Source organism: Orbicella franksi, chromosome 7, assembly GCF_964199315.1.
Source record: "Orbicella franksi chromosome 7, jaOrbFran1.1, whole genome shotgun sequence".
NCBI classification, from domain to species: Eukaryota; Metazoa; Cnidaria; class Anthozoa; order Scleractinia; family Merulinidae; genus Orbicella; species Orbicella franksi.
Window position 1 is genome coordinate 21,292,760 of NC_138151.1, and position 13,565 is coordinate 21,306,324.

At 41.5% G+C, this 13,565-nt stretch overlaps 2 protein-coding genes, 1 long non-coding RNA gene and 1 pseudogene across 3 annotated transcripts in view; all 4 read left to right on the forward strand.

Moving 5' to 3' along the window:
• The first annotated feature begins 253 nt into the window (after positions 1-253).
• Positions 254-1,783, forward strand: LOC145492347 (uncharacterized protein F54H12.2-like; annotated as a pseudogene).
• LOC145492454 (uncharacterized) lies at positions 1,784-3,302 on the forward strand. Its single transcript, XM_081471905.1, has one exon. It carries the CDS (start codon positions 2,506-2,508, stop codon positions 3,190-3,192), a length of 687 nt encoding a protein of 228 aa, XP_081328031.1. The 5' UTR covers positions 1,784-2,505; the 3' UTR covers positions 3,193-3,302.
• A 3,038-nt stretch (positions 3,303-6,340) lies between these two features.
• On the forward strand, positions 6,341-8,893 carry LOC145492538 (uncharacterized). Its single transcript, XR_014050009.1, has 2 exons — positions 6,341-6,903; positions 7,502-8,893. It is a non-coding gene; the product is annotated as an uncharacterized LOC145492538 (long non-coding RNA).
• An 861-nt stretch (positions 8,894-9,754) lies between these two features.
• Positions 9,755-13,565, forward strand: part of LOC145492374 (neural cell adhesion molecule 1-like) — a 43,123-nt gene continuing 39,312 nt past the window's right edge. Inside the window, exon 1 of the mRNA XM_081471821.1 lies at positions 9,755-10,786. Within this exon, the coding sequence (XP_081327947.1) occupies positions 10,636-10,786 (151 nt within the window). The 5' untranslated portion in view covers positions 9,755-10,635. The remainder of the gene's footprint in view (positions 10,787-13,565) is intronic.

Below are 13,565 nucleotides of genomic sequence, written 5' to 3' on the forward strand. Positions count from 1 at the left end.
AGCGAGTGTTAGAGGAGGTCTGAAAGGGTTAAAAAGCGGTCACGGCGTTCGAGATCGCATTCGAAAGGCGAAAGAGGGTGCGAAACGGAGTGTTAAACAAGCAGTGAAACGTAAAGCTTACGAAGTCCTAGATAGGAACATCAAGCGAAAATTCAACGACATCTTCGGCGAATAATGAATCCCATCTACTCCAGAGGCTCGAGACTCGTCAAATCTAGAAAGGGGTTGTCAACGTCATGTTGTGAAGAGCTCCCAAAAACCTCGAAACGTCGACGGAAGGTACAAAAAGGCGGATGGATTGGTCCTGAGGTCAGTAAACCTGTTGGCTACGATTGGGATCACATCTTAGCGAGAAGACAACGGAGAAGAAGAAGAAAAATATGACGGTTACCTTGATGGACGGTGGCTTGTTACATCCGGGTTCCAAATCAGTCCTGAATCCTCAATTGAACCTGTTCACCGTTCCACCCACTGATCTCAGCATGTCCAGTTATCGCATTGTACCCATTCAGACCTACACGACAGGCATCAACCCCGTGGAATTCCAAGTGGATCCTCAAGAAGATTATGTGGATCTCAGTCGAAGTTTCTTTGAGATTGAGTTGCACTCAAACTGGCGAATGGTGATAATGTAGTCCAAGCCACGAGACTCTGGCCCACGAACAATTTGGCCCACACTTTGTTCAAACAGATCAGTGTGAGACTCAATGGTACCTTGATCAGTCCTCAGACCGACACTTATCACTACAAAGCATACCTGGAAACATTGCTCAACTACAACAGAGATGATGGAGAAACCGTGTTAAAGCCTCAAGGTTGGTACACTGCCCTGGACTTTCCAACGCCATTGACTGTGAACAAGACAAACACGGAAGGAGATGGGCATGAGGCTTTCCAAGCATTGTCCTCCAACCAACAAGCTTCAGTGCAACTCATGAAAGCAGAACAAAGCAATTACACGGATGGGAAACGACACGTGCTAAGGTTCACACCCCACATTGAGGTGTTCCACTTAAACAAATTGCTGGTACCTGGTGTGCAGATTGGAATCCAGATGTACTTCAATTCTCCCAATTTGTTTTTGAATGGTGTGAACGTAGCTGGAAGATTGACACACGAAGAGGTCAAAGTGAGAATGTACCTGTGTCAAGTAAGGCTCAACCCCAGTGTCTACCGAGAGTTGATGACGAAAATGAACGTCAACAGAACCATAGTGGCTTACCCGACCGTGAGAAGCGAAATCAGGACCTTCAACATGCAAGGGAACCAGCAAAGATACGAGTGCAACAATTTATTTCAAGGCAGAATTCCTAACAGAGTCATCGTTGGGCTTGTGCTTTCAGAAGCCTTCAATGGTACTGTGGCACATGACCCATTCTCTTTTCAAAAGTTTGGTGTGAGTAACATCAGGCAACTGGTCAGAGGAGAAGAGTACCCTTACGAGACCCTGGAGCTAGTGCACAACGACGGTACCCAAGATCTGAGAGGTTACTATCGATTCTTACAAGCTACAGGATGTTTGTGCAAACATCAAGGTAACATGGTCAGAAGCGAAGACTGGGGTCAAGGCAAGAATTGCACACTGTTTGTATTTGACAATGCAGCCAACGGATGTTTGGACAGTCCGGTGTTGAACCTCAAGCAGTCAGGAGAGTTACAGATCGTGCTGAACTTCGGTGTACCACCAGGTAACAACATCACAGTCATCTTGTACGGAGAGTTTGAAAACCTCTTGGAAATAGACAAGAACAAAGCCGTGTTGTACGACATTTACCAACGCTAATGGAAAAAGTACCTCTGAATAACGTGCAACTGGATCATTTGGCGAAAGCGGATGCCATTTTGAAACCTTACTTTTACGGGACGGTGGCTTGTGATCGATTACCACGTCGACCGATCAAGAAAGAACCTCGTGGGTACATTGTAAACACAGATCCACATGATAGACCGGGCCGACACTGGCTGGCGCTTTGGACCCATAGTGGGAATGTGTGCGAGGTGATGGACAGCTACGCCCTACCTTTAGAGACTTACAAGTCAACAAAGCCTTTGCAAGACTGGTTAAAAAGTCAATGGAAACATGTCAATTACAATGGACAGTCGCTGCAATCGATTTACAGTAAAAGCTGTGGTGATTACGCCTTGTTCTATTTAAAAGACAGAGCGAGAGGTCAAAGCATGAACGAGTTCTTGAGGCGTTTCTCGAAACATGATTATGTAGACAACGATCACAAAATAGGCCAGATGTTAAAGAAGTTGATCGAGAAAGAGTTAGAATGGGATAAAGTGTGTAAAGTGAAACATCACCAAGACACCTCTCGTTGCGGTGTGAGATATTTAGTGTAATGATTGTTGGTTTGACATTAAAATACGATTGAAAACGTTCATTTTCCGTGTGATGATCTTGTAGTACAATGGTTAGTATTCTGAACTGTCACTCGAGAGATCAGGGCTCCATTCCCCGTTGGGTGGAATTTTTCCTTTCCATGCGGTATCAAAAGTAGTATGCCCATGCGCGTTTGGTCATTTGGACTCATGGAACGACGCAAGTCTTTTCGATTTCACACCCCTTCCAGTCTGTTGGTGGTGGGTCCTTCAGGGTGTGGCAAGACTGTGTTTACCACCAAACTTTTACTGAACAACTTCGATTTGTTTCATACCCCACCCTCCCAAATACATTATTGTTACGGAGTGTGGCAAGACGGGTTTCAGACCATGAAAGAACAGGGGGTCAAGTTTCACGAAGGCGTTCCCGACACAGATCAACTGAAAACGTGGTTTCCTAAAGGCGGATTACTCGTGTTGGACGATCTAATGGCTGAAGGAGGGAACGATAAACGAGTGTTGGATCTGTTCACCAAACATTCTCACCATCAGAACGTCACCGTGCTCTACTTGTGCCAAGACATGTTTCCGCCGGGGAAATATGCCAAGAGTATTTCCAGAAACGCCCACTATGTCGTAGCCTTCAAGAATCCACGAGATCAATTAGGCATGAGAAATTTACTGTTACAGGCATTTCCCACCCAATGGCAAGTTTTACAAGACACGTTTCAACGTTTGACAGAACGTCCGTTCGGATACATGGTCTTGGATTTACATCCAGGCAGTTCGGACGATCAAAGGATTCTCAGCCACCTTTTAAAGGACGAAGGATGTATGAGATGTCACAAATTCATCGAGACATCGTGATGAGTTCTTCCCAAGATTCAATCACTACCGTATCTCTAATGAACGGATCCAAGAAAAGCGCCCAGTTGGTAAACAAAGATTTGTTGTACCGATTGGATGGGTTGTTTGCCTTTTACCACCGTCAGTGGTGGTGTCATCGCCAAATGTTTTACCACTTTAAGTGGTGCCACGGTTGTTTGAACGCTTTGGCATTGATCATCGTGGCAGCAGGCATTGTCGTAGGATCCGTCTTAGAAAACAGTCTCCTGATTGCCTGTTTAACTGCTGCTGGAACTGTGATTAAGGGGTGGAACGATTTCAAAAAGTTTTCGTTCAAAATCGACATGTGTCGCTTTGTCTACACCACTTACGACAAAACATTGATCGAATTGAGAACCTACGTGCGAGGACTTCCGATGGAGGAGTTTGAGGGATTTTTAATCAAGATGCAAACCTTGGATGACACAATCACTGATTTCACACCCCCAGTATCTGACAAGTGCGTGCAAGAATACGAACAACGATTTCGCTACGACCACGTCGATAAACGCTGGAGCACTTACGTGTGAGTGGTAGTATGTGTCATGAAGAGCAAACGAACAGTTCGTAAAAAACCAAGGAGACGTAGGAGGACACAAAAAGGGGGATTGTTACCATTGGCAGCTCTCATTCCAGCTTTAGTAGCAGCAGGCAAGGCGGCGGCTCTAGGAGGAATCTCTGGTGTAGCTGGTTACGGTGTGAAAAAAGGTTTGGAAGTTGCTTCGCGTAAACGTCGACGATGCAAAATAAACCAAAAACCAAGAAAAGAAGTAAACAGCGAGGTGGAGCACTGGCACGACGTAAACATAGATTGGTTGACAAGATCGCCGAAGGAGCTAGTATGTTCTTATCGGGACCCTCACCTACCTTTGCTACGCTGGCTTTGAAATTAGCGGGTCAGGCAGCAAAAGGAATCAGAGACAATGTGAATCACTATAACAAGAGACAACGTGGAGGTGCACTGTTTACTGTTCTCAAGAATGCAGCCAAGATCGGGTACAAGCTCGGAAAGGACAAACGGTATAAGAGAATGGGTGTAAAGGGTGTCACAGGCAGTTACAACAGACGCCCTGCACCTTGGGAAGTATGATTCGATTGCGCAGACAACGCCCTTTCTTGGAAACTATTCTCCAAGAGGCCAATCGGAACAGGAGACAGGAGATGTTAGAACATGCTAATGCAGATCAAATCAACGCCGTAAGCGAAATGGTTCTCAATCTATTACGAAAGAGAATTCCCGTTCACCCAATCACCATGGCGAAACTGCATCGCTATAAGACAACGCTACGCGAAGTGGGGAAACGCAGAAACTCGGTTAAGAGGCGAAGAGAACATCTCCAAAAACAAAAAGGTAGCGGATTCTGGCAAGGTTTGAACGACGTGTTCCAAGCATGTCGATGTTAAACACCAAACCCAAAGACACCTTGAGCGAATTGGTCAGGTTATTACAACAAGCCAACGAAAGAGAAGACGCCCTGAAACGTGATGTGGAACATTGGCATCGAGCTTACAACGCCCTCCTTCAAGAGCATATGGCATTTAAGTACGAGGATCTGTGTTCAGCTTGCAAACGACACCGCGACGAGACCGAAGCAGGTGAGACCATCCTGTTGTGTAAGGAGTGTTCTACAGTAGAAGAAACAAAACATAGCCTGGAGCTGAAACTAGAAAAGGTTCATCAAGAGGTTCGTTACTGGCAAGACTGCTACGAAACGTTACTCCAACAACATTTCGAGGATGACAGAAGAGGTCACGATGGTACCCACAAAAGAGTTTGACCAATTGGTTCAGTATTACAAAGGAGAAATCACCGACAATGCCTTGTTGAACAAAGCGGGTCGATTGGCCGCCGAAAGTCACGTGATACTCCGTGATAAATCGATTCCAGATTCGATTGCCATCAAGAAAATTAAACCTCTAGCTCGTCAGAGAGGTCGTTTAACCAAACGTATCAGACAAATTGGTCCTTTGTCGAGCAATAGTGTTGATGTCGGTGAAGAGGAAGATGGAGAGGAAGGAGATTTGGTGAAGGGTCCGTTGGAAACCATGTTCAAACAATTGATTAAGAACGCTTCTCGAGGTACAAAAACACCAAAGATGAAGGAAGAAGCTACATCGTCTACGTCAGGTGTTAAAAAGAAGCAACCCGCTGCTAAAACACCCATTCCACCACCTGACTCGGATCTGGGAACGCTCCTAAGAAAGGCTGACATTCTCCTGGGTAAAGACAAGCGCAAAGGCAAGGGCAAACGTAAAAACGAGGCCGAACGTTTAAAACCTACGAGTGGTTGGGAAGACTGGGCCAAAGGAAAGAAACTGAGAAGAAATCTAAAACACGATTATGACTCGGTCTAAGACCCGTACGCGCAAGTATCGCCAACGTGGACGTGGTTTTGACATTCAAAAATTGCTAGGCAAGACGGGGATTGAATTTCACTGGCCTGGGTACCAGTACATGGGGCCTGGGACCAAGTTGGCAAAGAGACTGAAACGAGGAGACCCAGGCATCAACCGACTGGACAAGATTGCCAAACAACACGACATCGATTACAGTCGCGCTAAGAATTTGCAAGACAAGTGGAAAGCAGATACAAAGATGATCAAGGCCATAACGAGGTTACCCGGCAACAAAACGGTGACTGAAAAGATTGTGAAAAGAATCATGCAGGCGAAGAAAAAGTTAAAATTGTAATCGATTCTCCCTTTGGAGTTCATGTTGTTATTATTCAATAAAAGTTGACAAATGAAACATCAGACTCTGTGTTCGTTTTAAAGCAAAGTTTAGTATTAAAATCCTGATTACAATATGTGTGCTCTATTTTAGAAACCAGGCTTTTTACTCGGTCAACACGGAAACGAGATTAATGACGTCAAAGGGGGCGGGGCTTCTGGTTACCATGGATACGTCAAACTCGAGAAAACAATAGAACTCCTTTCCATAACAATACTTTTTCATTTGCATCACACTACCTGTCAAATTCGTACTGGACTAGCCCATACCACTACTGACCAGTAATGAAATTTAACCGTAACCCGTTAGTACGGCCAAATTTTCATGGCCGTTTGGTGACAGTTTTAACGGGGTTCCACTTTATTGCAGTATTTTTGTGAACTCCTAGGACTAGTCATAACACAATTGACGGGTAAAAATACACAAACGGACTCTAAACAATAAGGCGCCCAATAAAAGATTTACTTTCCAATCTGTTTTTCATCCTAATTTTAAACTTTTTTTTTAAGTCTTAAGGAAGACTTAAAAAAAGATACAGACAACATCTTATCTGCTCTCTTATAGTGTCGCCGCCATAGATCGTACAATGCTGGTTGCTCCTCTTCTTTCTCACAGCCACGATTTTCCGAGTATAAAGAAACCGGCGTTGTATGACCTCGACAATTTCTCTAGCACAGTTCTAGTAATGGAATATCGAAACCTCTATTTCGAACAGAAATGCAATTTCCAAAAACATTAATCGCCGTACGTCTGACCATTATATTTTCCAACCACAGAAACCCCATTAGGACGGTGAACGGTTATGGTGAAGTTGTTATTATTATCGTTCTTCTTGTTGTTGCTAATGATTACTATATATCAGATATCAGGTGGTGCTAAAGTGCTGGGAGGAAGAGCCAAAAGATCGACCTACTTTTGTCAAACTAAAGGACACGATGAAAGAAATGGAAAGAAACCACAAGGTAAGCTCAGCTTTACGCATTTACTTAAAATACAACTTACCAAAACAATCTTGCATGCAGAAATCCACGCCACCAAGAATTACCCTGCGTGGCTTGATTGTTGCCAGAGCTCTTGCTCAAGCATATGCAAGCATATACACGTACCAGCTGGCAATCTAAATGTAAATAAAACCAAATTTATGACAAGGTTAACACTATGAGAAAAGGGCATGTATTTACCCATTGCTCCCCAACCCCGCAAGATACTAAAGAAGGTCGTTTTTACCGAAAAACCTTTTCGTAGCTGGAGAAAGAAGTCTTCGTAAAAGCTGCCTTCAAAATTGGCAATAATAATAATAATAATAATAATAACAATAATAATAACAATAATAATAATAACGAATATTTATACAGGATAGCCCTTCAGTGCAAGAGTACTGTTATCAAAGGGTTCCTGTCTAAATAACATAATATAAGGATAAAAACTAAAATAAGATAAGAATGACTCCGTAACTTATTAATTTTACTGAATTTGTTATGTTTACTTTGTTGTCCCATGTCAAAGAATTTTGATATACGTTGAGTATCACTAATAATATGATTTGCCTTTTTTCTACAGACGTACGTCAACCTCAAAGAATACGACAATACTTTGTACGCAAATGTTGAGGACCTTAAAGCGGAATGACCAATTTATCACATAATTTGTTGTTAAGATGTTGGTTTTTATAAATAACTTTCCCTCCCCGGACAGTCCCAATGAAACTGATTCACCTTCTAACTCCCTACACCCTGTTCTAACTAAATAACAGTTGGGTACCCCTCCTATTCGACTTTTATGACCATGATGCAACAAAGGGTTTTTGTTTTGAAAAACCCCTCTCTCCCGCTCCCTTCCGATGGGCATCCCTGATATAACCTTATAGCCGGTTTAGAACTCGGTTTTTATGATAATTATGAGGTATTCTTTTGTAAAAATATCACTCTCAATGAGAAGCAGAATGTAATGTCGTTTAAGTCTTATTCTCCTTAAGAGAAACGATTATACATCGAATGGAAAAGTAGCTTTTTACATCTTAGTGACAGAGTTTGGTTATACGTACAGTTATCAACACGTAGTTTTTTGGGATAAGAAATCATCAAGTCGTCAAAGTTAAGGCTGTTAACGAAATTAAATCGCGTTTTAGCCGAGTATTTCGAAACAATTAGAGAATTCTGTAATAATAATAATAATAATAATAAACAATTATTGGATGAGGTTTTTGTGATATCCAGAATAATCAAGGTCGAGGTCTTCGGCTTCGGCTGATAACCCTTTCCGAGAAAAGTGGAAGTCATGTTTTTGCTTCTTCACTGACGGCAAGCAACACAAAGCGCGCGAACTTGACATGATTACCTCTAGAAATCATACACCGCGGTCATACATGACATGATTACCCGTGACCTTGAGTGTCCTTGACATGATTATTGTACAATCTGCAGTTATGACATCACAGGCGCTGATTTCAAAAAATCACTGTACGCTTTTTTTGGATAACACAATTACTGGTAAAACCAGTAGTTCTCATTGTGATCCTTAAAATCTACCAAGCAACTACAATCACAAATTCAAATAGGAAAATACAAAGAAAAACTGCAATCGAGAATTCATTAGAAATTTCTACTAATAATAAAGTTGTCAATTCTAAAATTCTGATCTTTGTATTTCTTGTATATTAGATTTCTGAATTTACAAAGGGGAATGAGGCCCCTCGTAATACTGTCTTGATTGTTCCATAGTTTAGTGCCACTTGCCTGAAATGAACGTTTGCCGGTCTTGGTGTTGAAAAAAAGGATTGGTTAAGTCCATGTTAGTTGACGCGCGAGTTGTGTAATGATGTCTGTTATTGACAAAACGAATATAATGATTAAAGTAATGAGGACACTTTCCATGGATAATATTATGCATAATACACAGTTTCCTTAACTCTATTATGTTACAAATGCGGATCCAGCCTAACCTCTTGAAAAGGCCAACTGAACTTTCATAGATGCGAGCATTCAAAGCTACTCTAGCATAACGTTTTTGAATTCTGAGGAGCCTATTTAAATTATCAATCTAAGTGTTTCCTCACTCTGAACATCAATATTCAAAGATTGGATTAATTAAAGCGTTGTACAGCAATTTTCTTATTGACAGATTCAGGTACTTTTTGGCTCTTTGAAAAAGACTGACCCTAGAATTTAACTTAGTGATCATTTAATCTATATGGTTATTCCAATTAAGATGTTTGTCTATCTTCACGCCAAGCAGCTTTTCGTTGACGGCCTCTTCGATTTCAGTACCTCGCAACGAAAGGTTGAGCAGTGGGTTTGTGCAATGATAAAGCTTTTGCTTGGTTCCAATAAGTAGTAGTTTTGTTTTCTTTGCATTTGGGACCATCCTGGTTAGTGAGAACCAGCGATCCACTTTGTTGAGACTTCCCTGAAGTCCATGTTGGATATGCAAAGGATTGGAATTAGTCATTCATATTGTGGTGTCATCAGCGTAAATATCTATATTGCAATCAGGTATTGCTAGTGGAAGGTCATTAATGTACAACAAGAAGAGGGCGGGGCCCAGGATAGAGCCTTGTGGAACGCCTCGAGTGATTGGAAGTGCATCAGACAGTGATCCATTGATACAACATCGCTGTGTTCGACGGTGTAGATAAGATTCAAACCACTGCTGCGAGATATTATCAAAGTGGTGCATATTAATTTTTGACAAAAGTAAGCTGTGGTCTACCAGATCAAAAGCACCTAATTTGTTATTAAAATGTTGGTTGTTATAACTAACTTTCACTGCCCGGACAGTTCCAATAAAACTGATCAACCTTCTAACTCCCTTAAAGCGGAATGACCAATTTATCCCATAATTTGTTATCAAGATGTTGGGTTTTAAAAATACATTCACTGCCCGGACAGTTCCAATAAAACTGATCCACCTTCTAACTCCCTACACTCTGTTCTATCTAAATAACAGTTGTTTACCCCTCCTATTCGACTTTTACGACCATGATGTAACAAACGGTTTTCGTTTTGAAAAACCCCTCTCTCCCGCTCCCTTCCGATGGGCATCCTGATACAACCTTATAGCCGGTTTAGAACTCGGTTTTTATGATAATTATGAGGTATTCTTTTGTAAAAATATCACTCTCAATGAGAAGCAGAATGTAATGTCGTTTAAGTCTTATTCTCCTTAAGAGAAACGATTATACACCGAAAGGAAAAGTAGTTTTTACATCTTATTAACTGAGTTTCGTTATACATACAGTTATCAATATGTACAGTAATAAGTAGCCACCCTTTTGCTCATGCCATGGCCCTGCTGGCTAAGAGGGGCGAGAATGAGTTGACGGCAGCCGCGATCACAAACTTCGACTTTGAATCAAATAGCATACAGAGCTATTGAGTAACCACTGGGGTGAAAAAGTTATTTGTATTAGTGTCAGCTTATACGATATATGTGTTGCAATAAAATAATTGTGTTTTTAGACTGGTCAGGTTATCTTCAGAGTTTAAGGGAAGTCATAAATTCGATAAAGATAAACCAGTTCACTTTGATTTATGAAAGAACGAAACGAAAAGAAAACACGAAAACACATTTAGCTCTTGCACCTAAAGGAATCCATCTTGCGTGAGACCAACGGCGGGGAGCCTGAAATCTAAAGTTTACAGCGTGACGGGTTGTCACGCTATCAGGCATGAACCTTGTGAAATGACCTGGAATATATGTGGAGGAGAGCAGAAGAAAGAAATCTCGCAAAACGAGTTGTGAATATCACAATCACGCTGTTTAAGATAAGAAGCAGTGAAATGACGAGTTTTGGAAAATACATGGTTTGCCTGGTACTTACTTTGACGACGTATTTCTATTGTGGAGGTGAGTATTACACCACAGACATTGTGACGATTTTACATATTTACAAATGACAAAACTATGTCATTAAGTCTCATTAACTTCCGCGAATGACAGTTGCTAAAGTTACCCTACCACAAATTTCTTGAACTATATTTCACCAGAAATTGATGTCAGCTGTAAATTATCACTTTTCATCCAACAACTCATGTGAGCAAAGAAGCAACGCGGTCTAGTACGTCTAATTGTGTCAGACCATTTCCCGAGTTCCGCTCAGCTGATTTTCGATTTGACATAAAAATTTTGTTTGCAAAGAATATAGAACTGCTTACTACGATTGTTTATTCATCATTTTTGGCATAAATGCAAAAATGGTCCTAAATAATGGCACGATGCTCAGAGGGAAAACAGGCTTTATTACTCCTACAGGCACTTTCTCTCATGCGTGTTGTGTGACTCAATTCGCGAGATGTGATCAGGCTGATTAAGCATAGCGACGTTGACAATTGAGACGGTTATCTAGCGGCGACAAACGAGTGTGTTTTTCGTTCCTTGAGTGACTGCGATATCACCATTTAGAGACTTGAAAGTTTTCTGTGGGCTGATGATCGCGGTAAACGTTCTTTCGTCAAGCCACGTCTTATATTTCATCCTGTTTCCGATACTTCCGCATGCAGGTACATTTCAGTGAGTCGGCATCTATTCGACATCTCTTTCATTTGCTGCATGAAATGAAAATAGAAGTTAAAGTCTGATCATTAGTTGGTTTAATATAAGCATAGAATTAAATAAAGGAATACATGTTTTCAGATGGTTGTCTGTAGACCATATTCACAGTTAATACAGAGTAGGCCCAGGTCAAACGTCGAACTAAACGATCCAAACGGGTAAGGCTCGGATCCTACTCAATTCGAATTTAGTAGATCGTCCAAACATCGAACTTATTTAGTTATTTAGTTCAGCTTTAGGTTCGTCTCATATGAAGTTTGACGTTTGATCTGGGATTTGGCTAAGTTTGTTTGAATTCATAATACGATTAACCAAGTGTCCCGTGTTATTTAGGGTTAGGTTAATCTAATTCATTAAAAGATAAAACAAAGCTTCATCTTTTTATCTACCGCGATTCATCACTAGCCGAAGTTATCTGAGATATTGTTATGGAGAATGGAGGTCAATGCAACTCAAAGGTGGTTTCTGTAAGACCAAACAATGTAGGCTGTGTTGGCAGAGCCTCCAGTAACAATATATCAATAGTTTCAAACTCTGTTCAAACATATGTTTAAGCCTAGGGCTAAAATATGATAAAAAAAACTCTATAAATAATCGATGAATGATCTCTAATTTACTCTTGCTTTCTCGTACGCGATACATGGCGTCACATGAGCGCGGGCTTAAATGAAGGGCATGTGCAATTCAGTTCTCGTCCAAGGTTGTAAAAGCTGGTCTTTGATCGAGGATTGCTCGAAAACCTACCGTAAAACCCACGATGAAATTTTCACAGTTGATTTTGTAGGGGTGAATCGCATTTAGAGCCAAATTTTAAAAAAAAATTTATAGGACAGATTTTGAGCTTTTTTTGATCTCACATTTTCTTAGTTTGCGGAACACTGTTTTACAGATTTTTGTTTTACTTTGCATGTCGCCTAAAGCGATCACCACACTGTCCAAACAGCTACAAAAATGAGAACTTTATTTCCGCCAAAACACTTTCACATGAACATGGCGACTAAAACCAACACACGAAAACACGGGGTCTCCATTCACGTCATTATTACGTGACCACAATTCCAGATATGTAAAGCGTACAAAACTGAACTAAATGTTATTGAACTAGATCAATGTCTTTATAGTCGTAACATTCTTCCGCCAGTGCTCACGTAATCCATTACGGTGGACACTCCTCCAACAATGCTAGCTTCGCGACTGGCTTCTTATACGGACCACACTTTGTCTTCACTTCACAAACACGGATTGTGTCATCTTTCCCAGGAAAGATCCTTGTGCCACGAGCGAAGGACCAATCTCCTCTTTAGGTTTTCTCGTCTACGACCGCGACAAAATCACCAAAACTGAGATTGTGCGATGGCAAATTCCACTTTCTCCTTTCAATTAGGGCTGGCAAATGCTCTTTCGAATTCAGCCATCTGCTCCAAACTTGATTAAAAACAACTTGTATTTGTCTCCAACGTTTCTTGCCTGATATTTCCTTGTCAGGAAATACACCGCAGGGCAGCACTGGATTAGCACGAGAAATAACGAAATGATTCGGAGTAATCGCTCCCAAACCACTGTCACTGCTTACTTCTGTAAGAGGTCTACTGTTTACCAGAGCTTTCGTTTCTGCAAACGCAATTTCCAAAACTTCATCTGTAACTACATGAAATACCACTTTGAGGGCTTTCTTGCATGACTGAACCAAACGCTCCCAAATCCCACCAAAGTGAGGGGAAGCAGGAGGATTAAAGTACCACTGAATATCCTTCTGAGACAGGTAATCTGAGATCTGGGACTGGTTACCGGACACTCTTCTTGTGCTCTCGATTGGCTCCGACGAAATTAGTACCATTGTCAGAATAAACGTCTGATGGTGGTCCACGTCTTGCTATGAATCTTCTCAGTGCGTTGATAAATGAATCAGTCTCCAGCGACTTAGCCATCTCAAGGTGGACAGCTCTGGTAACTAAGCATGTAAAGAGACATCCATAGCGTTTTCCACACCAACTTTTGAAAAGGGTGCAGCTACTTGCAACCGATCTTTCGGGAGGCTTGCCATCAAAGGAGTTTGTGGCTTCATTCTCCTTTT

What these genes read in the sequence shown, in the direction of transcription:
- LOC145492454 (XM_081471905.1), top strand. Translation starts at nt 2,506, where the DNA reads ATGCCCATGCGCGTTTGGTCATTTGGACTCATGGAACGACGCAAGTCT.